This window comes from Besnoitia besnoiti, chromosome V, assembly GCF_002563875.1.
Source record: "Besnoitia besnoiti strain Bb-Ger1 chromosome V, whole genome shotgun sequence".
NCBI classification, from domain to species: Eukaryota; Apicomplexa; class Conoidasida; order Eucoccidiorida; family Sarcocystidae; genus Besnoitia; species Besnoitia besnoiti.
In genome coordinates, this window is record NC_042360.1 from 3,330,477 (window position 1) to 3,355,658 (window position 25,182).

Below are 25,182 nucleotides of genomic sequence, written 5' to 3' on the forward strand. Positions count from 1 at the left end.
TCGATCGTCGTAGCACCAAACGCACACGCATCCTGGCATAGGATATGGTTACAAGCGGTGGGGTGCTTATATTCAGAGCATCAGCCCGGTGGGGTGGAAGGCCAGTGCCAAAATCTGAGGCTGGATCTGCTTCGCTTCCTAACCACATCATACTTTGTGTAGAAGGACCTAAGCAATCGAGATACCCTTATTCCATGTTAGGCCTAAGCTCGCTCTCCCCTGGCGAATAAGGATAGTCCCTGAATGTCTCAGTCATTGCATGGTTAGGCTGTATCTTGCAGTTCGCCGCTCGGCAGTACAGGTCATCTTGATCTGAAAAGGGATACTGGAAAGAGTAGCGAAACGTCCCGCGGGTGTCACGTCGGCGGCCGCTGAGGCAGCATCGTCACCCATACTAGCGCATCCGAAAACGAGAAAATGCATTTTCAAAAGATAGTTTCATATGCATACGGCTCGGGAGATATATGCATGTGGAATTCTGTGTCGTTTTTAAGCGTCCGCCTGCAAGAAACACGTCAGAATTTCCGTCACGACGCTGTGTATCGCCGACGCAAGAGCACTATTTCGTCAATACTCTCCCGGTTCAATACGCATGCAAGCCTTGCGACTCAATGGCACGGCAAATGAATTCGAGGCTGCTCCTGACGTCTCTGTTCAGCACAGTGTACGTCCCATTGTTCCCCCAACTGCGGCGGCGAGCAAGGTCAGCAAGTCTCACTCCCCCGTCTCGCATCCTATCCTCGATGCGGGGCCCAGATACGGGTTCAGCTTCCGAGGCGAACCGTATACAAGCCGCCTCAATTGCCTGCTGCTTGACCGCCTCGGGCGGAGCTCCAGCAGCGCAGCTTTGAGCTGCTAGGCACAAATAGATTTGAAGGCATCGAATGTTGCAGAGATTTCTCAGGTACTTGTTTTCTCTATGTGTGACGCCCGCGTGGCGACCCTGTAGACTCTCTGTGCGGGCTTCTCCGTGCTGATCCGAGCTCCTCACCGACGGCATCTGGCTGCCTTCCTGTCCTCCAACCGCACATGGCAGTCGTCGTGGCTCCTCGACCGCGGAATCTGGCTGTGAATTGTTGCTCTGAGGACGCGGCCCAGACAGCGGAGTCGCTCTGCCGCCAACGCGGGAAACGCAGTCTGGCTCGTGGCGGCTTCTGACCTCGCAAGCTGCTGGAACGTGTGACTCAGGAGGCTCTGTTCCGTTGGAGGAAACCGCTGGTTGACAAGAGTCATCTTTCCTGCTCTGCAAACGAGCCGAATGCTGCTCTCTACAGGGTACGTACATCGTAAATGAGAGGCATCGTCTTCCGTACCGGGCCTGCAGGAGTCTCACAAAGGCCGGACTGAGATGAACACCCTCAACGACCACGAGTCTGAGGGGTGCGGCAGCATCTTTCGTGTCCTTCAGACACTCCTCTTTTGGCGTTTGATCGGCTCGTTCCTTCCCCCCCGGGTCGGACGCCTGTGTTGTGCCGCTTTGCATAAGGCAGTCGATTGTCGTGCCGATCGTCTTCTGCTGCAAAAGGACAGACTGTAGAAGGAGTCCGAGCACTGCAGAACATGGGTAGAGCTCTTGGCACGACGGACACCGTTCTGGAAACCACGCGGAAAACGGCCCCAAATTCTGTTCCACCTCCATCCGCATGCGTGCGATGTCTTCTGCCTGGCTCTTCGCGTCTGTCCGGGGCTCTGCTCTGTCCCCCGCCAGCGCGGAAGACTCTTCGCCCGCGTCTGTTGAATGCGACCCGGTTGAGTCCTTCTCACGTCCTTTTGGAGTCGCTCTCAGGCCCGCCAGCTGATTTCGTACCACAGTCTGCAGCTCGTAGGTGCTGCTGAAGAGCAGCGCGTTGTGCGACTGGCTAAGAACTCGCAGGACTTTCCTTGTGTGGTCCGACGACACGACTACGCATCCGTCTTCCCATCCTATTGTGTTCTGAGCCACGCCACGGCCGTCTGCGGCGTTTTTCAGTGGCGCTGGCTCGCCATCAGCAGCCGCCTGCGCCTGAGCAGGCGGCCCGGCTCCACGCCGAGATCTCGCCATCAAAAGGTGAACAAGAAGGGGAGCCAGTGTGCTCTTCCCGGTGCCTGAAGGCCCTCCCAAAAGAATGAGAATCGGTCTGTGTTTGTCGGCTTCTGCGCCCTCGGGGAGTAATGGGCAACGCAGCTCGCCACACGCGGAGCCCTGCGGCCCAGTGCTGCCGATGTTTACGCTGCAGGCAGCGCCGCAACCGTCCTCTGGACCTCGCTGGTCGAGATGATGCTGCGACGGTGCCAGTCTCGCCTGCTCAGAAGAAGACGGACGGACGTGCGGTGGGCTGGTGCGCATCTCGCCCTCCTCGTGTGGGCACGCATGCGTTCGGGGCCGATACTGAAGACGCGCGGTCGGTACCGTCTTGGCTGCGGCCGCGACCGCCTCGCCCAGAAGCCTTGCAACTTCTGCACTTAGATACTCGGCCGCGCTCTCCCGCCACCCAGTCGGTGCGACGGCCGCCTCCCCTGCGGAATGCGGGAACCCCAGGTCACCTGCTTCAGCCTCCGGACTGCCGTTGTCGCGGGCACAACACCACGGGCGGAAAGGACGCAGCGTTGGATAGCTGAGAGACGACGTGACTATCCCCTGTTCGCGGCGGACAGAAATTTCTGGGATCCGGCCGTGACAGAGGCGCACCTCGTCGATTTCTTTGCGAATCGCTTCGACAATGCGACCATCGGGTGCTGCCCCTCCCTCCTCCGTCGCGCTCGCAGCCACCTCTTGCGTGGAAAAGTCCGGTTCCGCCTGCTGGGTGAGTTGGCCGTTCATGCAATCCCTGCGGCTTGCCCCTCCCCTAGTCTCACCTCCGGCATCCGCGAACTCCGAATTCCTCAGCGCCACTTCCGGCGCTTTCTGCCTCCGCAGGCTGCGGAAGAAAGTCAGCTCGGGCATAGCAGCTAGACTGAAGTGAAACCGCACCCGTTAGAAACATACGACGAGGAAATCGCAATTTGCGTCGGATTGCAAAAGCCTCTCCTCAGCGCAAAGAGGATCTCTGTGTCCAGTCTGGGAAACCGTACTAACTGAAGGCAGAGCCCACGTTTGTTCGGCGTAGACAGACACTGAATGAAACAAGAATGGACAGCGCCTCACGGAAATAAAAAAAAACTGAGCGTGCTCGTTGAGGTGCAGCCTTTGTTCGCGGGGGACCGCTGTTGAAGACGCGCGGCACGGTTGTCCGACACACCAGTTTCGCTTAGGCAAGTGGTTTTGCGTTTTTCGAACTTGCTTAAGATATGGAGAAAGCAGAGAAGCGATGTCGGCTCATTCCGCGTCTGGCACGTAGGTCCTTCTGGCTGGCTCCAGAGTTGAAAGGTCATCCCGCGTTCCAGGGCTACAGGCGACGCACGGAGATGCTGCGCGCGATGTCACCTTAGACGCCTGAAGCAAGGTGCAGGTCAGCCGAGTAAATTGATATGAGGGAGGTGACGCTCCAGCGCCGTCCACGTTCGCCTCTCACACCTGAAGGGACACGCGTAGCGCCGAATGTCTCGATTGCCCGTCGGTCTTGCGCGGCGCACTACAGACGGGCACAACGGAAAACGAAACTCAAGTTAACCTCACGAAAAAAAAGAGCTGTTAACAGGTAAAGTAGTTATACCCGCGTATACCGAGTCGAGTGCGAGAGCGGTGTTGTCTCCGCCTCCTCCATTCGGTGCGGCGAGTCAAGGGTGCTGCTGGAACGAGGTGCCCGACTTTCCGCCTCGCCCGAAGAAGACCATAATCCATGTGGATGATCGGTGCAAGCAATCGTCCGCAAACGTTACGTAGGGGAGTATGCGAAGCGGAGAAACACAAAATCCCTACCACGAGTGACGAAGGAATGAGGGAGCCCGCATCGTCCAGGCGGCTGGATCTACGCGCTAGGGAAATGACGGAAATGGTTCTTTATCAAATCGATCTTGTCTAGGATCAGTCTCATGCTACACAGGAGGCAAGCACCGAACCCCGGAATGTGACGGAAGGGTAACGCGGGCTCGTCTTTTTTTTCACATTCAGTTTTTTTCTTGCGCTGTGCTGCATGCTGGTTAGGGGAGCGCGTCTCAGATTGCCAGCTTTTCTTGCACAGCACCGTGTGTGCAGGCGGAAAAGGCGCATTGTGCGACTGCGCACCCACAGCCGATGCCTTAAGGACGCCGTTCACAAGAGTCTCTGACCTTTCAGAATCGGAAGGTTTCTCTCTTGTCAGACAGGTTTCTTTCGATGAGTCTGCACTCGCACAGAATACTGAGCTTAAACAGTGCCGATGCGGCATGCACGAGCACGTACAGGCACAACGTGTCAACGTGTCGGGCGTCACAGCCGCTCAATCCTCCCCAGTTGAGGTCAGCAGCTGTGACCCAGGTAGAGATGGCGCAGAACCCAACCTGCCGTGATGAGAAGGCCCAGTACCCATTTTGAAGCGGAGGACTCCTGAACGGTCATGCCGTTTGTACCGCACTCTAAATAGTCGTGGAGAGCGGACGACGAATACAGCACACCTGCGATGAAACAGCTCCACGGACTCTTCGGCACCAAACAGCGAAAAGCACAGTTTCTCTAACTGAACTGGAATCTGAAGCGGCTTGGTTAGTTTGGAAGATAATTCCGCTATGCACTACGGCAGCAAGGGGGTGGTTCTACAGCGCGCAGCTTAGGAGACCTCTCATACCGGCTAATCCACGTAGACGCAGGCGACAGGATCACACGGCGGCACTGTGGCTTTGGTCGTTAATTCATCCTTGGCGATTCAAAGCCGCTACCAAAATTGCCGGTCGCCCCGCGGACTCCACGAGCATGCTTCACCGCACACACCCTTCACAGCCACAGCCACCTATCAGCTGGAAGCTTGTAGCGAAACCGTAGTCTGCCCATCGTAGTATTTGTCCTACCGGAGATGCGTAGCGTTGGACTCCGGCCCACAACCTCTCGAATACTAAGTCGGTGTCACAAAGGTTTCCTCCCACCTGTGGGGCTGTCTGCGTTCGTCTCAGTGAACCGGCTTTCACACTAAGAGCTGCATCGCCATATTGCGACGCAGCCGTTTCGTATGAATGCGGAGTTTGGCACTGCGAGCTCTCGTGAAACGGGCAGAAGGAGCTCTGCTTACATCCGCGGACGGCACCTCACGGGTGGAAATCTCCGTCCAAATCCGGGTCTATCGAAAGAAGGTACAAGGCTCATGTGCTGAAGGAAAATGGGGTCTGCTGCTAGTCTACAAGGGTATGTGACGATCCTCCATCTCTTCTGTATGGTGAAACCTCTTCCATAACCTAGATGTGCCCACGGCGTCGATTACCACGAGCTGTCGGCCGTTTAATTCTTTTTCAGGCTCATACCGCGCCACACATCTATGTCATACGTATGCGCCCTCTAGTGAAAGGCAGCAGTGACCGATGCAGCTGGAAAACAGTTGTCCGCGGAAGAAAAGGGTCATGGGAATAACGCCGAGTCGTTTTTCCGGTGTTCTATCTGCCGTACATCGACTTCAGGCATCCGCCGCGAGCCGTGTCGGCCGCAGGCAGCCACACGCCACACTGCCCAGTCCGTGTGTACGTCGTACTAGACACGATCAGCACACATCAGGATAGAAACAATTCTATATAGCAATGCCACCATTTCAATAGACGCATACAAAACTTAGTGTACTCCGAAGAGTCGCAGGATACAACTAAAAGCTTCAGACTGTCCCCCAAGTTGCCCTCCCGCTCCGCCTTCCTTATATTCTCCTTTTCAGCGCACTGGCACTGGTCATCCAACGCGCGTGAATGAGAAAACGTCCTCTAAATGTTGAAACTTGAGCCGCTACAGCGGCCGTGACATGCAGGCACGTTGTCTGTGAAATAAGGAACTAACAAACCGTGCTCCTGGTGGTCCACGGCACGGCCGTATCACCCCACAAAGCAATGCGTTGTTCGTAGAAAGCAGAAACGAAAAAACAACTGTTGCGCTTCCCATTTCGAGCTAACTCCACATGAACAAAGCAGCCACACTATGTGATAACCTCTCCCCCAACGGCCAGGTGTGCACTGCTGTTGCCACACACATGTGCATACATGCCCGCTACGCATCTCATCGATGTCCTTTAAACTTTGTCTGGAAAGTTGCAGCCCGCCTTCTCTAGCATCGCACTCATTTCATCGAGAAGTGGCCTGAAGTTGAAGCAAAGAATAACAGGAAGTCAACCACGACGAAATTCCCGCTCGGCCACGACAGGCGGTTCTGTCTCAACTGAACATGCTGTTTTGTGGCACTCGACTTGACTGCTGCACCGGGTGGCCAAGCCCGCAACACCTCCACCGGGAAGCAATGCGCACGTTCTAAGTTGCTGGCTGACTCTGCTCACCAAACACACAGTGAATATTTCGCTTCACTCACCTGCACACCTCGGAGATTTTGTGGACACGATCCTCAATGATAGCTTCGTCCTCAAAACCAAGTTTCCTGCAGAAAACAGATTGCAGTAGGAAGGCAGGACATGGTCTAAACGACCTCATATCAGAAACATCCAACCATTTTCGTCAACATCAGTACCACGTGAAGCGATGGACGCGGTGCGCGATAGTTCTGCAGTGTACGAACACGACAGTATCGCTGCCCGTGAGCCGTCGTCGAGACTTGTCCAGCTGTCTTAGAAGAAGAAGAACGCTAGAAGCACGACCATGCGTACGACGAACCTCACGGTTGAAGACCGCCTCCATCCGTCATCCCCAGACACGAACCGTGACACAAACTTCGTTTATTGCACAGCAGTCAGCACCGGGTTCCAACAGGAACCATGCATGTGTGCACGTCACGCTGAATGCGAGTGTTTCCCTGACTGCAGATTTGGTGCCCTCCAGTAACACCGTACTCGCGACCGACACGACCCTCGGCCTTACTTGCACAGCTCCTCTCGCGTCGGGCACAAGTTGAAGGCCAGGCTGACGACGTTGGAAACCATGAAGCCTGTTCGCAAAGCATAGACAGAGCGGACGTCAGATGGAATCTGCTACAGAGAGAGGAACTGACAGCAACGTGGTGTGGCAGACAAAAAAGGCGGAGCAGCGAGCACACGCCTTGGGACACCAATGCACATAGCAGAGTGAATCGGGGTGTCCGGCATATCGGCGAGGAAATGCAAGAGAGGAAAACCGAAAAGGCTACGCTGGGGGAGACAACACAACCTCTAAAGCGCGCACGAACTCAGATGTTGCCTGAACTACAACGTGCCTGCGTTAGTGTTCTAAATACTCTGCGTACCATGGTAGGGCTTCAGGACACACTGGTAGACCTCCGTCGCGCACTCTTTGGCCGTTTTGCCCTTCATCTTGAAAATCACATTTTCGAGGAATCCAATGATGAAATCGAGGGCACGCTTCATCCACAGAAGATTCTTCACTCCGTTGTTGGCGTCTTTTCGCAAGAAGGCAACGCCGTACTTCTTGACTTCGTAGTCGATCAGCATATCGACCGTCACCGGTCCTGCTGCAGGCTCCTCTTGCACCTGCTTTTCCGTCGCCTCTCTCACCTTCGAGCTCGAGTTAGTGAGATCCTTCTGAAAGAATATATCGAGCAGCCGCCACCGCCAAAACCACTACACCGCGGCACAGCGGCCTTTCGCATGGCCAGGCCGGGACAGACTGCTTCCTACCAATGTGGGATATCAGAAGATCTTTACTAGTTTCCGGGGTTCAGAGAACCAGGCTGACAATGTGTATACCTCCGTACCCTTCACGCGTTCGTTCTACCGCCAGTCCTTAGTCCCGGTCAAAGACGAATGTGCGCCCCTAAGGATGCATTTTACATGTTGGCTTGTGATTAGCAAGTGGAAGCGTGGATTCGAGACCACATCGTGTTAACATCTGGCGGACTCCACTAATGACGCCGAGCGCAGTTCACACAGCATACGGTACACAAATATACCGCACTGTCTCTGAGAAACCGCTTTGCGCATCTGTACTGATGAACCCGTTCTGCTCCGCTGCACAGGCAGCACTCAAGTCACGGACGAAAAAATGACGTTGACCGGGCAGAGCAACACAATGATTGTGCCTGGCGGACAGTATCTTGACCACGAAAGAAAAAGGTGAAGTATGTATCCATTCATGTGCCTGGTATAGTGGTGTACTGACACGCCCCTAGACTCGCGTTTGTGTGAACGCAGGTACCCTCCTTGTGTCCGAGGTACAGCACATACGGATATTGGATGCCGACGCCTACACCACCTCAACTCGCAAGTGTGACAAATGCACTTTACCCCACGGTCGCTTCTTTCGCCTCAGCTGTCTCACCTTCAGCAGGTTGGCCACCATTCCCGCTCCAAAGATTGTGTCGTACACAGGAATAATTGTCTTGACAGCCTCTGTCAACGGCGCTGATATAAACACAAAAAAACGACTCCATAGTGGCATAGTTCCCTTGTGAAGGAGGGCACCCCGGCCCCGAAAGCCGGTACACGGAATCAGAGCGCGACCGGTAGACACCTGCATCCGCAGCAGTTGTGTTGTAAGACATGTACGTACGCGTAGATATATATATTCACATTTTAACGTGTGACCCATAAGGGGCGACGGCGGCAGAAGGTCGTTAAGGTACAATAATCTATGCATGCACGTCCATATAGGGGGCTTATCTCAAACTTCTCGTATCAAATTACACAAAGAGCCGCACATGATGAGGGAACCGCGGTGATAATCTACATCAAGGAGACGAAGATGAACATACGCACAGCAGAGCAGAGCAGAATAATGCGCATCTACAAATACATCCGGACGTACACACATGTTCGGACGAGTTAACGAACACACCTCAGCGAACGAACTGGGGAAGGGGACAGAGAAGGCGATGTGCAGTGAAGCAACCGCGACGGGCGAAGCTCAGACATGTGTAGCGGGACGAGGAAACTTAACTGAGACCCTGAAATGTGGCGAACTACTCGATAGGCCAACAGCGTTCCTCCCTTGTAAAGACCAGATAAAACTATTCCTAGCCTGGTGTTCCGCAAAAGGTAGGCGTAAGACGTACAGGATAGAATGCGGCCATCCTCTGCCCGAGCTTTCGAGAAGCCGGTCGTTACTGCCAAGTAGAGACCCTCTCCTTTGGTGGGATCGAGGTCACTTCCCTCTCCGGTTGCGCCCATGGTGGCAGGCGTGCAAAGCAAGAGACGATTGACGCAGACAAGCAGAAGAGTAACGAAAACCGGTAGGAAAACTACAGGCTGTTACACTACCGCACGGGCGCGCCGGGCCTCGGTCGAAGTGATGTCCTGAAGACCGTAGACGTTGTGGTCTGCGATTCTGCTGGAGAGAAACACCGACGGTAACGGCGTTTTTGGCCCGGGAGAAGAGAACAAAGTCACAGCATAAAAGTGAATAGACTTTCCGTGATTCCGTCCTGTTCAGCAAAACCTGTGCTTCTCATAATGTTAGGGAAACTGCTCGCGTCGCAAACACACACCTCGACGGATAGCTGCGAAGGTGTCCGGTCGGCTCGACGATGACAAATGCGTTGGCGTACTGCGGCAAAGCGTTACCAGCGTTCGCGAACGAGCCTGGTGCATGCGCTCGGTCGAAGGGTTCCGGTAGCGTGGATGGCACCCGGCTCATCACCGATAAACGACGTGTTTTCATGTCGCGATCAAAGCAAGAGCTGGCCCTCAAAAGCTTTTTAGTGAGTAGTGGAGGATTCTTGTATATCGGCGTGCAGTGTGCTCGCAGCATTAGTCAAGCTGCCAGCCAATGCGGTGCGAACGTGCTGCCTTAGCAGAAATCCTTAGCAATGGTCCAGTCATTAGGAGCACTCCAAATGGTAGCGGACCATCTCCTGTCCTTCATGCTGTTGAGATAGCCGGTCTCGTTCGTGGTATCACACGGGGGTGGTTGTGACTCATTTTCGCGCCGTTCGCTTGGGCGGCTTCGGAGTAAGGTGTTCCAAAGAAGTGACCAGTCGCCGAATGGTGTTGTCCAACGTTGTTTTCCACTACTTTCCTATCAGTAAGCAATTGACGTACGAACGTGCCGGTGACTTTGTCTTTGCCTGCGGTCTGTACGCCCGTGTCGAGGCACGGGAAAGAGCATGAGACAACCGGGTCGGCCCCCCTCACGTTGTTGCTTGCCGAAGTCACGCCATCTCCCGCCACTCTTGCCGACGGTCGTACATTTTATCGCCGTTACGTGCCTAACTGTCATATGCTCGCTGTAGAAAAAGGGTGAACTATCACATCCAAATTATATGTACGTATCGTTCCAGGAGCGTGGGTGTTATCGCGGCCCGTCGCTTCGGTCTGATCCTAAGTACGTAGTGAGCTAACTAGAGACAAGGAACATCTGATCTCGTTTGTGGCTGCCACGAGGTCAGCACAACAGCCCACGTCAAACAGTCGTCAGCTATCTGGTATGTGTAAGAGCGTCACTCGACGCCGCGGGGTGGGCAGCCGCTATGCTCGCGAGATTTCTGTGCGTTTTCGTATCGTATTCATATCTGTACTAAAATGGCACCTTGTAAACAGCTGCCAGTGTCATTCCTTCCGCCCCGATATACGAAGGAGGATATTCGTTGCGCTTCATGAACGTGGAGTGACAAAGCAGGACTCAGCTGCAGTGATTTACGAGCCATGTTCATACACAGGTTTTTCAATGGAGAGCTGGTTTAAGCTATGCCCAGCTAAGAAGGCTAAGTTGAAGGAGTCAGAACGAGCGAAGGTAGCGCCTGTCCTGAGCTTGATACTGTTCACTCTTTCTTGGACGCTGTGAACCGTAGCCAGATGAGGTGGGGTGTCGACTGGAAAGCGTATGTAAAGGCGACTGCGATGAGGACGTTCGTATGCATTGACGGTGAACAAGCGCATTCAACGCGCCGAGGGACTGCAGCAGAAGGACATGCCGATGTGGAGTATCCGTACCTGCCCAACTTAGTTCGGTCGCCGGCTTCGTATAACTGAAGCAACATACCTAACTGCTGTATGCCACGCTTTTGGGAAGGCACGCCGCAGAGCGATCAGCACTGTTCCGGAGCACCGCAGCCGGATTATCTGGCGGAGCGTCTTAATTAGTGATAGCAGAGGGAAGCGGGGTCGTCTGAAACTTCGCAAATGATTAAAGGGTGCCCTCTGGAACTGCACATCTGTGCGACAGGGTTTATAATGACTAAGTGTCTGTAGTGCGGTGCGGCTCATGCGCTGCTTCCTGTAGATCACATGCTCATGCCCCAACCGCTGCACCGGTAGAAACACATCACGCTCTTACCGTGAAATATTATTTGGCTCCAGTACGAAGAGAAACTCGCAACGCATAGTACCGGGTTATCCCTGGCACCCGGAACTCACTGAGGGTGATATAGAGGAGAACCACGTATTCACGCTTTCGTACCTCTTCCTGTTTCCCAGAACTTTTGATGCATGCACAAATATTGTAGCGACCCTTCCTCCTCGCCTGGAATGCACGTAAGGCGTGACAAGGGAGCCTTATGCCCGGACGAGCGGCAGTCGGAAAAGTGTGTGAGTGCCATTTAGCTGTTTGTGGGTTTTCTGCCGGTAGTTCCAATTACATTTCAGGACAAAGGCTTCCCGTCTAGTATCGAAGAGAACGGGTGCGTTCCACTTGTGTATGTCAGGAAAAGAACCAGCAGGCATCGTCAGCTGAAGTAGTTTCCTGTGTGTAGGAAGTGGCAGGGCTGTAGAGTCCTCTCGTCGCTCGCACGGTGTCAAGGTCATGCGGCTTTTCCACACAGAATTATGTCGAAGACGTTGAAGGACTCTATGAATCCTCTGACATGGGAGTACCGTTTGCATGGAAGCTGCTTCTCGCAGATTCGCGATCCGGGAGGCAACGGACGCGAGGCCCACTCCCTTAAGTATGAGGACGATGAATATGAATACAAGTAGGTCAGTAAGCGGTTATGTCCGCTTCTGCACGTTTGACTGTCCCCGTGTTATGCTTTGCTCTTTCGAGACGACTTTATTCGTGATACCCATGAGAAAGAATGGTGACAGTCGACGATGGTTTCTACATGTGGGTTACGTGAAACGTGATCTGAATACGAGCCTCGAATACCGAACTGTCAAAAGTGCATCTCTCTGTCACTACGCAAGTGCGGCTCAGCTTGCTTCTGTGCCAGTCTCCCCGTGGCTGGTTGTGATTCCCGATTACATTTACCGGCGTTAAGATCGTTTCCCCTAGATTAGCCTGTCTGCTCTTCTCTGACCCGTTGTTCCACCTGTAACGTCTACGTACTCGTAGGTCACTGCGTTACGTTTTCTGATGAAGTGTTGTCGTGTGAAAATGGCATAGTGCGTGGCATACCCATGCAAATGGAAACGAGTGCGCTTCGTTCGATTGCTTGTGGTCCTGGTTAGGAGCCCTTCCTGTTGTGGGTGTCCAAAAGTAAACGACTACTCTTTTACGGACACTTACACGCCTTGCCATACCTATGTTAGACGTCACCGCAATACCTGTCTCGCGGCGACGATACATGGAAGCTGGTTTTTGACGTCGTACGATATATGTAGTAATCAAGCATTGTTGTGGCAGGTATGCTAGTTGGGAGCACAGTGTTGGCCCCTACGTTAGGCGAAAGCGTCTGAAGCCTTTTTTCGTCCTGGCTTGTTGTGTGTTCTAGTGACAAGTGTATACCGCAAGAGGCTTTGCCGGCCCGGTCTTCTTTAAGAATCAGGGTCAGGCCTGCAGTGCTCAGTGTGCAACCCAGCGCAGGCAGCGCTTGAGCCCAGTATAGGTCTCTGGAAGGTCTCGTGATTTTGAGCGCCTCAGCACAGTCTATTAGCTTCTATATTTCAGTGTGCCACACCCTCAGGATAGCAGAAAACAAGTCTGTACGATGCACCGTGGCAAAAACGTGTTCACCGGGCGCTGGCAGTCTTATAAGTCCTGCGCTCGAGCAGGACCCGTCCTATTTTCTCCGATGTTTACAGTTCCATTGAGGTCTCGACGTGTGCCGTCGTGTGCGCTGCAGCCAGTGCTCCATCGCTCGGTTGCTTCCTCCATCTGTACACTTCATGTTGGCTATGGGTATGTAGGTGTGACGGCACCTGTCCCATTTCGATGCTTGCTGGAAAATCCGACGGTTGTTTTTGTTTTGATCCAACTGTGATCCGCTTTCCTCATGCCAGAGATGTCACACTGACAAAGAAAGTAAGTGACCTCAAACTCAGCCTTTTTGAAGAAGCTCACTGCGGACGTAAAGCTGGTTAATGGATCTGCAGCACGCTTCCCCTTGTGGTGCAGCAGTACGACCTCTACAGAGAAGAACTTAAAAAAAACCCGAAAAAATTCATCAACGAGGACTACATGTACAACGTTCTACAGCTCCAACAGACGCCCGGGTGGGAGCAGTACTATATTTACCCGTAAGCGCCAAACAGAAAGCGGGTCGCGCATTGATTGCTTAGTTCAGTGCATCCTAGGGAAAAAGCGCAAGGATATCTTTTTCCCTTTCCCTTTACGGGGGAGTAAGTGGCATCACAGTGTCCTGTTCTGGCATTTTCTGGGGACCAAGTGGGCATTTGCCGCCCGTACGTGTGGACAAGGTTTTGTCATCTTGCTCTTGCCATCATATTTTCCAGATATTAGAGTGGTACAACGCAGGTGTCAAACGTACGTAATACACGTGCCTGCTCCGGATCGAGATCCAGGGAAGAAAGAAACAATGCGTGGTGTGCCGCACCCCCTATGCATGAGCTGGCTCGCCATTTATGATGCAGGATGAACCCTCACGTGCTCTGCTTACGTCGACCCAAACGCCCGTCATCACGCAGGGAACCGGCTAGCACCGCTCTAAAGACGTGATTCCGCTAGTGGCTTGCGTGCACGCTACCACAAAAATTCTCTGCGCCTAAACAAGTTCGTGATGAGATGGTTGCGATCTCGGGATTGTCACCTTGTCATACTAAGAAAGAAATGTCCTTACATGCTAGCGACTGCAGTCTTCGACCAGGTAGAGGCTTTGAGATCATCTCTTTTTAAAGGGAGGCAACAAATGTGTCAATTGCACTCGTATCACTCACCCCCCAATGGATCTTACATGGCTTGGCTGTGAATTTACTTTATACGATATTGGCTGTATGGCTCTACATGGTTTTGCTGAGTGCTGTCTTACTTCATGAAAATACGTCATAATGAACACATGCGGGAAGAGTACTTATGGTAGGCTTAAAGAGTGCCCAACCGCTGAGAAGAAATCCACGGCTCTCAACTCGTCTCCGCGAAAACAGCCGAAGTGTGAGCATCCAAAGGAGGAGTCTCCTCAGTGTTATGCCGGGAGACCCAGAGTATGATGCAGAAAGAATACGCAGGGAGTCGCATACCCGGATGGACCACATGCGCACGACAGACCCACTTCTTGCATTGGTAGTATCATGGACGTCCTGTGTATACCAGCTGCTCACCAGCCATTAATGTTATCTGGCATGATCATGAAACACAGAAACCCCGCTCTTTAAACGTAACCAGCATCTCTGCGACATTCGGGTGACCCGACGTTACTAAGTTTTGCGACGGTTTCGTAGCACTGCCGCCGCACTCTGAGAGTCAACCATTCACATACCACGGGGATGCACGTAACAGAAACGAGCAGAAATTAGGATCTCGACGCTACATGCTACAACATGGGATTCCCCTCTGCACACCAAGTCTTTTTGCACCCCTTCCGCCTTGCGAACGGGGACCAGAAGCCTCCAGTGAGGAAATGACAAACACCCCATCACAGCCAGTCCGTAAATGCACTACTGCCTCATTGCCTGTTTCAGAAAAAAGGTAGCACAATAAAAAACACCTTATACGACAGATTACGATAACGAACTGGCCACGGAAATCGCAGCCACTCTCGTCGCCCAACACAGGAGAATATTCGGGCACCGCTTGAGGCATGAATAAAACTGTGAAACCTATGTTGGTTCACTCTCTCTCTGTCACCACAATCGTTTTCGCACTCTCGTCAGCCTTATTCTGCTCCGTGTTCTGCGGCAACTCCAAGTCCCAATCTTCAGGACTAAACCCCTGAAGAGCAAATTATTCCTGTTTCTGTTCAGCCATGCGCAAATGTAGGACGGGTCCTGGTGCAGTTTAGTGAAAACGTCCCTATGCATGATCCGGCCTCTCTACGGAACAGCCCTCTCCGTTCTGCTCTGCTGCTGTGGGCGAGGACAACCTCTTTGTCGTCATCACTGCGACGCACCCTCGCGGGACATCTCTGTGGCCAGCGTCATCGTTTAACCGGTATTATGCAAATACTGACGGTTCTGGTTGACTCGCCCACGTCTCTCACGATGCTTTTGTTTACCAGTTTATCAATAGATGGGCGGTCCTGCGACAGAGGCTATACCCGGGCTTGGAGCAAGCCCTAGCCGTGCACACCTCCCGACCTAGTTCTGGTCGGTCTCCCGCTTTGGCTCGTTTGGGTATGCTTTCCACAAGCGCGGTAGTTTCTGCCGCAGGGTTGGCCGGAGTTATTGTTGCACGTACAGTGCCAAGGGTGGCGCTTTTCTGAAACAAATCCGATTCTTGTGCAGCAGGTGCATTGGGATCGACTATAGCCTCCATATCTCAAACACGGGCGCCCGGCCGTGAAGTAGAACTGCATCTTACAGTACAGCAACCTTTGAAAGCTAGGAACTGGTAGTAGGTTTCGGTGGCGCTTCACTTGCCGCTATGTCGATAAACGGCATGCCAGTTACTCACATCATTATGAGGACTGGAACAATGCTGGGAGTGGGGCGGACAGCTTGCCATCTCAAAGCCGGAATTTGTCAATGATCGATGCATTTGTTATGGTTGAACGAAAAGTACTGGTAGTTCAGAGATCGGACTCCTTTCCCCGAAGAGCTGCACTGGCCACTTCGCCATAGCAAAAAAACATTACACAGCAACAAAAAGGTTGCCTAGTTGTTCACCGCCGCGTCCTTTGCATTCCCGCCACCACGAAGCCTGAGGACGAGGTGCAGGACTGAATTCTCCTGTAGAAACAAGCAGGCTACACAATGCTGTGGTGTTTTTCCCCGCTCACGGAATGCGGACAAAATACTTTTGTCAACGCTGGAAGGGAAATACGAACGGCCACAACGGCCAGTTGCGTTGTCCAGCATAACTGGCCGTCCAAGTATCCGCTTGCGTCAACATACGGTGAAGTTACAACTTTGACAAAAAAGCGGGGCCGGGGGCCATCTGTTGTAGGGATGCCAGAGTTACTGTGTATTACCGTTGAAGGGAGATTCGTCACATGCTGTACGTCGTTCCTTTCATTGTGTTACAGGCACTCACAACAGCGAAAGTGTTACAGCTGGATATAGATGTTCTGCTGTTTCAGGGATGCACCGTGCTAATGGAGGACGAATCTAGCATTATTCCTGTTGCAGCGGCAACGAAGATGGAGAGAAACTGTATTGCTGCATCGATGTCACACTCACTGACAGGTCGTAGTCCTGCACTGTTTTGCCGTTCTCCAGTTGCTTTCCGTTGAACACCAGACGCTGCTGGTCCACCGGGATACCTTCTCGTTGCTCTACACGGCGTTTTATATCCAGGATCGAGTCGGAGGCATTCACGTTATCTAGTACGACTGTCTTCCCTGTATTGACAAGAGCCAGTAAACCAGAAGCGCCGATAGTGTCACCGGGAGAGCGGAAGATAGTTTGAACGACTAGTGCGAGTCTGACAATCGTTAAACAACGCATGCTGGCCGTTCCGCGCTGCGAGACCAAAAGTTGGAAGCCTACCCGCTAAATTCTGTTTGTCGGTGCTTCCTAGCAGGAGTGATGTCCCATGTTCACTCTTAGCAACTCCCTCTGCCCTCATCACGGCAAAAATATCCAAGCGATAAGGCTCAGCTATGCTCCACGCAAGCTGTTGTCCAGCACCAGGAGCCCGGTAAGATCTCTCGGCACACCCGCGAAGCCTAGTACGAGATACCAGAGTTGCAGCCAAGAAACTATGCGGGTCCACCAGGCATGGTGGCGTTCACATTCACGGTTACGCCAAAATCCGCATATCCGTTAGACGCCAAGCAGGTCTGGGCACAGCTCAGACCCATGCAGAAGAGGCTGGGGTGAAGATAAGGCACACAAACAAAAAGCAGGCCTCGAAGGGAAGCCGTGTTCTGAGGTCGCGCAAAGGCTCTCCGATACAGGTATCATTCCCCTTGGCTGGCACGCGTAAACTCACCACTCATCGTCTTCACTTGGAGGTTGAAACCTCCCCTGAGGCCGAGGATCCACTGAGATCCAGTAGACGAAGCGAGTTTCGAAGCTGAAGCAGATGAGGAAGAACGCAGCGCTGCTAGCGAGTGTGACCCGGTGATACGTACACCTTGGCCATCATTGCTTCCATCGTAGGTCAGTATGGTGCCTGATGGTTGACAGGCTCGTTCGCCTCTCCCTCTTGAACTCTCCGCAAACGCTAGTGCAATCGAAGCGGACTCCTCTCGTGGCGGCGATCTAAGAAATCGAGCTATGGTTTCCTCTGCTGCGTAGCGGTCTTTCCGGCGGGACACACCCGTGTGCCGCGTAGCTGGGTCTATGCCTGGGGACGGCCGCCAGCGATAAAAAGATGGGATTGAGTCAGGCGCAGCATGACCAACCGCTACGGCACGAGGGAGCGCCGACGGTACCCAAACCCCTCCACAAAGTGATCTCTTGGATCCCACGGTAGCGCCAGGGGCCGTCAACGCAGACACACCGACGAAGGGACGAGATAAAGATGTAGACGGGGAAGAAAACTCATTGTTGCACGCTGGAAGCTGTCGGAGTCCTGAAAGGAAGCAGCTTTCGGGAAGGAGAAGAAGCAAAGTAATGAGACCGAACAGAGTTGCGTGGGTGGAAGTGCCCCTTCCGGTGTGCACCATCTTACATACGGCAGAGCACCTCGGGAGACGGAAGCAAGTGGCCATCTCCTACTGAAAATATTCCAGAATTACGACAGAATGAATAAATCCTCAAGGATCCTGCTGGTGACATTGACAATTGACTTCGAGGAAGGCGTGTGCTGTCTGAGGAAGGCGTGTGCTGCCTGAGAAAGACACCTGCGAGTAGTCGGCCTGGTCCTCACGGTGAGACACTGCTCTACCGGCGGGTACCAATCGATGAAAAGGTGCGACGTGCCAGGCTGTTTCATCCAGCAGCAAGCGCTACGGAATACGGGGAATCCGCTGCATACTTAAATGGTCTTCATATGTGTCTCATTACTTGCGCGAGCTTTCTTCACAGTTTGTCTCACGGCATGCGCCGAGCGCTCCGCATGCGCTGCTTGCAACATCGCCAACTCAAGACACTGAGAACTGTGTCTCGACATCGACCAGAACCGCAGTCCATCAGCTATATGACGGCCGGCGAGGCTTGACATCGAAGGAAACCTTATCAGATTTCTTGCTCATGAGCGGATGTGCACGGTGGGTATGTCGAGAGACGGAATTTGAATAGGGCAAGCTGGCGACAAGTCGACAAGTCGTGCGCCAACGTCAAGGCAACCTTGTGGCATGCGCGGTTTTAATCCCTGCAACGAACCTACAGCGTGGCAGCAGTGGAATATATCGTTCTGTTTTCTCGCGAAGAAATAATATGAGCGTGAAGGAGTGCCGCGCAGTTCAGTCGCACGCCGAATGCCGTAGTATGGATCACGACGCCGCCAGGACATTCATTCTCTCCAGCGTTAAGATGCCGGCGGCCAGCCAGTCAGCCGGCTCATATACTGAGGAGTTTTCTGGGGAAGTATCAATCGGGCGAAAAATGTTAAGTGGTCCTCCACGCAAGGCTTTCTCAAGGTACATCATCTCCATTAGACCCCCGCCGAGTGCGTCTGAATAAGCTGCATCGGACTCCCTGCGTGGAGCATCGCGAAGTGCTCGACGAAGTTCTCGCTTGTTTGCTACGATACGTTGCATGCCTCAGTGCCTGCGATTATTACCTGAAGGGGCTTGAGAAGTGGAGTCGTATGCGTTGCAGATCTTATATAAGGCGCAATGCGCAGCCCTCTCTCAGGCGTGGGTGGATGTGCTCGCTGGGTCGGCTAGTCTACCAGGCGGGCGGGGAAGGCCGCACGCGGCCGATGATTCCAGGCGAAGAGATCTTTTTGTCAACCACCAGGACACAGAACAAGAATGACATCAGATCAGTGTATACAGAGGTGACAGGTTAGAGTGAACAGGTGGTCCAGAGATTCATGGTAATAAACGTGCCCAGAACCGCACCGCTCACTCGCTCGCCATATCTACACTCTCCAAGAACGTAAAGTCCAGCCACCTCCTAAGTGGGTGCGGGCTGATTATCTGCAGTGCACTCCAGCAGCGTTATGTGTCCGTTCACTTGTGTTGGTATCATCCGGTAGACGGTAACGCGCCTTTAACCGTACCACACACCCCCCACCCGGCCCCCCCTGTGTGGCCCGAGTGACACCGCATGAAATGAGGCGTTCAGTTCAAAGCGTCTGCCGAAGCCATGATAACAAAGTTCTCTGGTGAGCACGAGCTCGGAGCAAATCGCCGGATTGTAGCCGTTTCGAAGCCTTCCTTTCGCAACCAAATTAGCCTGCATACCAAAACCGACAGCCCGATAGCGTGGCCAGAGGGGCCTACGGTGGTTGCGCTGCTCCCAGCTAACACTAGCCCGACTATATATCGCATCGCTGATGGCCGAAAATGGAGGCCACGCACTGCATAATGGGCGTACGTCTACACTAAACTCATGTGCTTCCCTACCAGAACGCGCTGCGCAACTCCTAGCACAGAACGCCAACCGTACAACCGCATTGGTGTAAGCAGCAGCATATGAAACAGTCCACGGCATACCTGTGGAAGACGCAACTGCAGTGTTTCATATCGTGCGGCATAGTCGATAAAATTGGCACTGCATGCTGGAATACCATCATTCTTTGCTCATCACACTTAGCAGTCATGCATGCGCTTTGCATGACCATTCCTGAATCGCATACTCTCACAGCGGCTCTGATCGACCAATAGCTTGCTTGTCACAACTCCGTGCCATCGCGCTCTGACGCAAGGGAGGAACATTCCAGTCGTCTATCCGGGCGCGCTGTGCAAGCAGCACAGCGCTGTGAGAAGGACAATCCTCACGCGGAGCTCCTTTTCCATAACCGCTCACCGGCAAAGATCGAAGAGTCGTTTGATGAGACGTCCAACGCGTTGCTTGTCACCTGTGGCTCCTGTAGCCCACCTAAATAAACAAGTAACAACGTCGGCGAAAGCTAGAGCGTCAGATCGACGGCGTAAGTGGGACGCCCTCAGGCAACAATTGTGTGTCAAGTGCGCATGGGAAGGCAGTCCCCATCTTCACAGAAACCAGTCGCGTACCCTGTTGCCGCAGCGAGGCGCGGGAATTCCTCGTTCACGAAGCCCAGTCTTCTCAAAGTGTCTCCTCCGACGAAAGACTCATCGTCGCACCTGCGAATACAACGCAGAACGCAGCGCCGCAAAAGACGCACAAGGTGTGCCTGCTTCGCATATATCATGAGGCCGCCCCGCCGAGGGGCGATTGATACACCGGCCACGTAACCAGAACAGTAACGGGAAGATTACCACGCTGGTGAGTTTGACTCTGTGTGCTTACTGGTGCGTACATGTCACCTTTTGAACTTATTCAATCTCCGACTTGAAAGACCATATGGAATCCCACGCATCAGCAACAGAGATCCTGCCGACATCAAGTTGGACCCGAGGGATTCTTACCTGTGGTGACAGCACGGCGCAATGCAGAGACAAAGGGAAACACCCAATGGGACACCGGCAGTTCCCGGTCCAGGCTCAGTACCATCTCGATCCGCAGTCTTTTCGGCGTGGGACGGCACCCCAAACGTGAAGTCCACCTCGGTAAAGGCCTTCCGGCATCGCACGAAACACCTGAGAATACGCACACGCGAAGTGTGCTAGCGTCTTCCTCTCCCTCTCCGGCGCAGGAGGCAGAGGGGAGTCAGTCAGTAAGTAAATGGCACGTTTTTTAGAGGTAGCCAGCTGGCCCATTCTGTTCACGCAGCGGCCGGCGTCCGATGTGTTTCGCGCCGTTCCACGAGCCAAGACGAGCAAGCACGGGAGCAGCCAAATAAACAAATTTGGCTGGCATACTACGAAGTAGTGAAGTGGCGACGAGCTTCGTTTTACCGTCTGTGCAAGGTTGACTACGAGCGCAGTCCACCTGCCATCAAATCTACTGCGATACGACAGAGTGCACCACACCCTCGTAGTGCTGGCCGCCGTCTCTGAATGCTGCACGTGTTTCTCCTGACAAGCGCCGCCGCGTCGCATGAGAATACATTAGTGTATAAAAAATGTATACATTTATCTGAAAGTCTTGGCCCTACGAGAAAACGAGTTAATCATGCAGTATCACCTCCTACCGCAGAGCGACGTCAGTACCACCACCGCAAAGGTGCTTGGCCACCCCGAGGACTCTAGTCGCGCGCTTGTCCAAGAAGTGGTTTTGCAAGCAGGCCTCCGTTCTAAGCGCAGAATGACAAACAGAAAACACGGGTTAAACTAACACAGGCAGGATGACTAACGAACTCATGCCAGACCAGAGGTCTTCCAAGGAAAATCGCCTTCCGGGCTTTTTGGCCCAGCCCCTCCTGCCGCCGCTACATTCACGCCTGCTTGGTTGAATGTGGTACACAGAAACGCGACGTACGCCGACCAGCATGCCAGCCGGTGAACGTCGCGCGGCTAGATGAACTCAAGCATTGGCACCAAAGTTGCCCAGGGCTAGCACGCAGGCCACTGTCTCTCTTGAAGCAACACATGGACGTTCAGTCAGTTTCGATCTTACTCTTTCATATCGGCGCCGCCCTTGCAGCCCAGCTGCTTCGTCAGCTCCCAGTACGCATCCAGTGAAGGCTCGTTCTCTTGTTCTTGAAACTTTTTTTCTTGAGCAGCAACAGTGTCGTCAGCTTCTGCTCTCCTCGGCCTTTTCGAGTCCGGACTGTCCTTCGGTTTGCCCTCCTCAGAGGCCACTGCAACCTCGCTCCTCGCCGGCTCCCTGCCTCCGTTGCACCGGAGCTCTGGCACAGCCTCTGCTTCTAGCTGGGCCTGGCCCGATCTAGCAGGCACCGGAAGGGCAGAGGGACGTCGTGGAAAGACACGACAATTATGTTGGCGCAGCAGGTCGAAAAAAGGAGGAATATGGGGCCTGCATGAGGGCAACAGCTCATGATAACAACGGAAGGATGGAATGGGAAACTCGCCGCGTCGCACCCTACACTCGAACAATGTCGATGTTCCACACCGGAGCGCTTGGCCCTGAAAGGGTACGTCACCGGGCATGGGACAAACAGATCTATAAGGACGCACGTTTCAGTAGCCACGCGCATTCACGATCTCCACTGTGACCGCACAACGTAAGGCAGATGCCAAGTTGACTACAGATGCGTGCCTGTGCCTGCACTGGGCATGGGCGCTGGCGATTCTGTGCAGTCGCCTCCTCCGCAAAAAACTCTTACTGCCTCAAAAGGTGGGAGTCTCCGAAATTCATATACCGAAGTAGTGCTCGTAGGTCAAAGTCTGAGATGTCAATCCGCAGGCGCACCACGTGTCGCACAAGGCGGGGGGTCACGTAGCCAGCACGATCATCCTCTTGTTTTCCAGCGCCTTCAGGTGGTGAATTTGTCGATGTGGATGGACGATCTGTAGCGTCTGCCTTTTTTTTGAAATAATTCTCACTTCGGACCCGCTTCGCGCTCATCGACTGCATCTCTTCATCCTTCATCTCCTTTGCATTCCTTCGTGCCTCACGCTCGACGACTACGAACCGAACACCAGCTCTATTCCCTCCGGATGTGTCTGGTGCTGTCTGTTGTAGCGCTTCTTGTTGAGCGTCTCTCGAGGCGTATCCACCAGTGGTGTTTTCACTGCTGTCTTGGCCAGGCAGTGCCTTCGATTTTTCGTCTAGTATTTTCTGCCCCCCCTCCATCCTTTGCGACGTCGCTTCTGCAAAAGCCGCCGCCGCCCAGGTAGCGAGCCACCGGGTCAGCGCAGCCTTTCCTGATGGTGAAGCACAGGACAGGACATCCAGCGGGAAAAATGAAGAAAGACGAGCGGCAGAATGGAGACTAGCGTGCGTACGGTTGCATACCGCGAGTCGTCCTGTCTTTATTCAGTGACAAAGTTCTCAACACGAGGACGACGGGGCCGCCAGCAGGCGGGCCTGGAGGAGTCTCTGCCCCACGGCGTCGCAGGCAGCGAAGAGTTTTGACACGTTCGGCCCGTCGCTCTCCTCATACTCACGTCGATAGGCCACAAACTGAGACACGCGACAGAATGAAGACACAGCGCTATAAAGTGGATCCGCCGCCAACCAAGGCTATCGGCGCCTCCAGCGGCCGTGCGTTCTGCTGAAAAGCGGCCGCAAGAAGCCAAAGGGCGGTTTCTGTACGCTCGAAAATGCATATCGCTTTCTCAGCGCCTTACTGGGGGACGCCTATCTTCAGAAGAAACGTCAGCACCAGCGGGGAACGAGGAGACAAAATCCAGAGTATGGCGGCCAGCAGAGGCAGGAATTCCGCGTTGTAAAGCGCGGGAGAGCGCAGCGTGGATCGGACAGTCGTAGGCAGGCAGATTCAGCGGCTCATCTTGTGAAGAGCACCCAGCAGATAGCCAAGCAAATGTGCTAGGATAGCGCGTGGAAGCACCAAATACACGAAAGATACCTGTGAATGTATGTCACGCCGTGCCATGTCTGTCAAGCTCTTACCCGCCCCAAGTTCGACGACGAGAAGCCCGTCTAGAGCGTCTGGGCTCGTAGGCAGGAAACCGGCGAGGGCGCAGGCGGAGACAAGCTGCGCATTCTGTTCATCGTGTTTGTCCATAAGGGCTACGGCCTTTTCGAGCCACTCAACAGGCGAGATTCCCTGGAGCCCATGCGGCGACGCGGCCAAGGCGAACACGTCTTCGGACGAGATGTCGCCTCCATGCGCTGAAGCCACCTCTCTACCGGCGCGGTGCTTCTGGCGCTGACGGTGCTGAGCGGCTACCTTGCTGGCACGCGCTATGCAGTTGATGAGAACCGCGGCCCGCCTCTCTTCTTCACAAACGTCCTCTCGCCCCTTCGTCTCTTCCATGTGCGAAGGACAGGTTGCTGCTTCGTGTCCTGTTAGCTCTGCATGGGAACAGGGTCGACCGCGTGAGCGCCCCGGGCACGGCCTCGTAGAGGCCCGAAGAAGCTCCGCTGCCGGGTTGCAGCCATCCTCTTTAACGCATCTCTCCACGTCCACTTCTGTGCTTTCCACCGGCCGCTGTTTGCCCGCGGCACCACCGAGCGAACCGACGTGCGGCACGAGTTCGGCGAGCGACAGATGCAGCTCTTCACAGCATTGTTTCACTGCCCGCAAAACTCTCTGTTCGAGCTCCTCAATGCCCTTCGGGGACAGCGTAGAACGCAACGCAGAAGAATGCACGGCTGCCGGAGAGGATTCAGGTTGGATTTCCTGTGCATCACTCGTCTGTAGCCTGCCGGATGAGTCCGAGCTTTCTACCTTGCCTTCCACATGTTTTTCATCCCTTCCCCGCCCGGCAGCCGGCGTAGGGGAGGCCTCTGGTCCGCCCTCATTGTCCCCAGCCTCCATCTCCCCGTGCTCTCCCGCCTTCTTTCCGCAGTTACATCCAGGGAGGACGAACGGCAGCAGGTGAGCAAACGCCAGATCCCGAATTTTTGTGCATTTTTTCACGTGCGCAGAAACTCTCCGTAAGTAAATTTCGTGGCGGGGGTCGACGGGGCAGGAGATTCGTGCATCTTCATCATTTTCGCCCTTTTCAGCGTGGAGTGCTGTCGAGAATGAAACACTCCCTTGCGCATTATTCTTTTTGCCTCTCCGCATGCCTTGTTCACCGCGTGCACACGCGTCATCTCCAGCTTCACCTACCGCATTCCCATGTTTGCGTCCAGCCGCAGGGGCGCCACAAGTGGGAGAATCTGCAGAGTCGCCCCTATCTCCGGGCATCTCTCCCAACGCCGCAGCTGACGGAGGAGCGTCGCTCACAACTCCCTCCGAAAGCAACGGGTTGGTCCACCTGCCTTCAGCGGAGAAGGAAGCGCCTGCTGCCTCATGAACGTGACCGGCATTCTCTACACTTTCCATCTCTTGTTCAACGGTGGAGGCGTGCGGGGCGCCGTGACCTCGTATGTCTGTCAGGGGGCGGCGGGGCTGTGAACCTTGAAGCCGCGGTGCTCGGCCTCACCTGTAGGGCTGCCG

At 54.1% G+C, this 25,182-nt stretch overlaps 4 protein-coding genes across 4 annotated transcripts; 1 reads left to right on the forward strand and 3 right to left on the reverse strand.

The window, feature by feature from the left end:
* Positions 1–583: 583 nt before the first annotated feature.
* On the reverse strand, positions 584–2,923 carry BESB_062840 (uncharacterized protein; the record flags this gene model as incomplete). Its single annotated transcript, XM_029364698.1, has 1 exon — positions 584–2,923. One exon carries the CDS (start codon positions 2,921–2,923, stop codon positions 584–586), a length of 2,340 nt encoding a protein of 779 aa, XP_029219406.1.
* Positions 2,924–6,095: 3,172 nt separating this feature from the next.
* Positions 6,096–9,131, reverse strand: BESB_062850 (glycolipid transfer protein GLTP; the record flags this gene model as incomplete). The annotated part of the gene is made up of 6 exons (XM_029364699.1): positions 6,096–6,162; positions 6,389–6,454; positions 6,892–6,958; positions 7,253–7,547; positions 8,284–8,366; positions 9,017–9,131. The coding sequence occupies 6 exons, from the start codon at positions 9,129–9,131 to the stop codon at positions 6,096–6,098; spliced, it is 693 nt and encodes a 230-aa protein (XP_029219407.1).
* A 2,592-nt stretch (positions 9,132–11,723) lies between these two features.
* On the forward strand, positions 11,724–13,356 carry BESB_062860 (cyclin-dependent kinase regulatory subunit protein; the record flags this gene model as incomplete). Its single annotated transcript, XM_029364700.1, has 3 exons — positions 11,724–11,869; positions 13,116–13,137; positions 13,234–13,356. 3 exons carry the CDS (start codon positions 11,724–11,726, stop codon positions 13,354–13,356), a joined length of 291 nt encoding a protein of 96 aa, XP_029219408.1.
* Positions 13,357–15,881: 2,525 nt separating this feature from the next.
* Positions 15,882–25,068, reverse strand: BESB_062870 (uncharacterized protein; the record flags this gene model as incomplete). Its single annotated transcript, XM_029364701.1, has 12 exons — positions 15,882–15,956; positions 16,407–16,567; positions 17,161–17,432; positions 17,845–17,890; positions 19,688–19,707; positions 20,091–20,162; positions 20,300–20,389; positions 20,675–20,845; positions 21,340–21,441; positions 21,765–22,124; positions 22,435–22,975; positions 23,685–25,068. 12 exons carry the CDS (start codon positions 25,066–25,068, stop codon positions 15,882–15,884), a joined length of 3,294 nt encoding a protein of 1,097 aa, XP_029219409.1.
* Between the last annotated feature and the right edge of the window lie 114 nt (positions 25,069–25,182).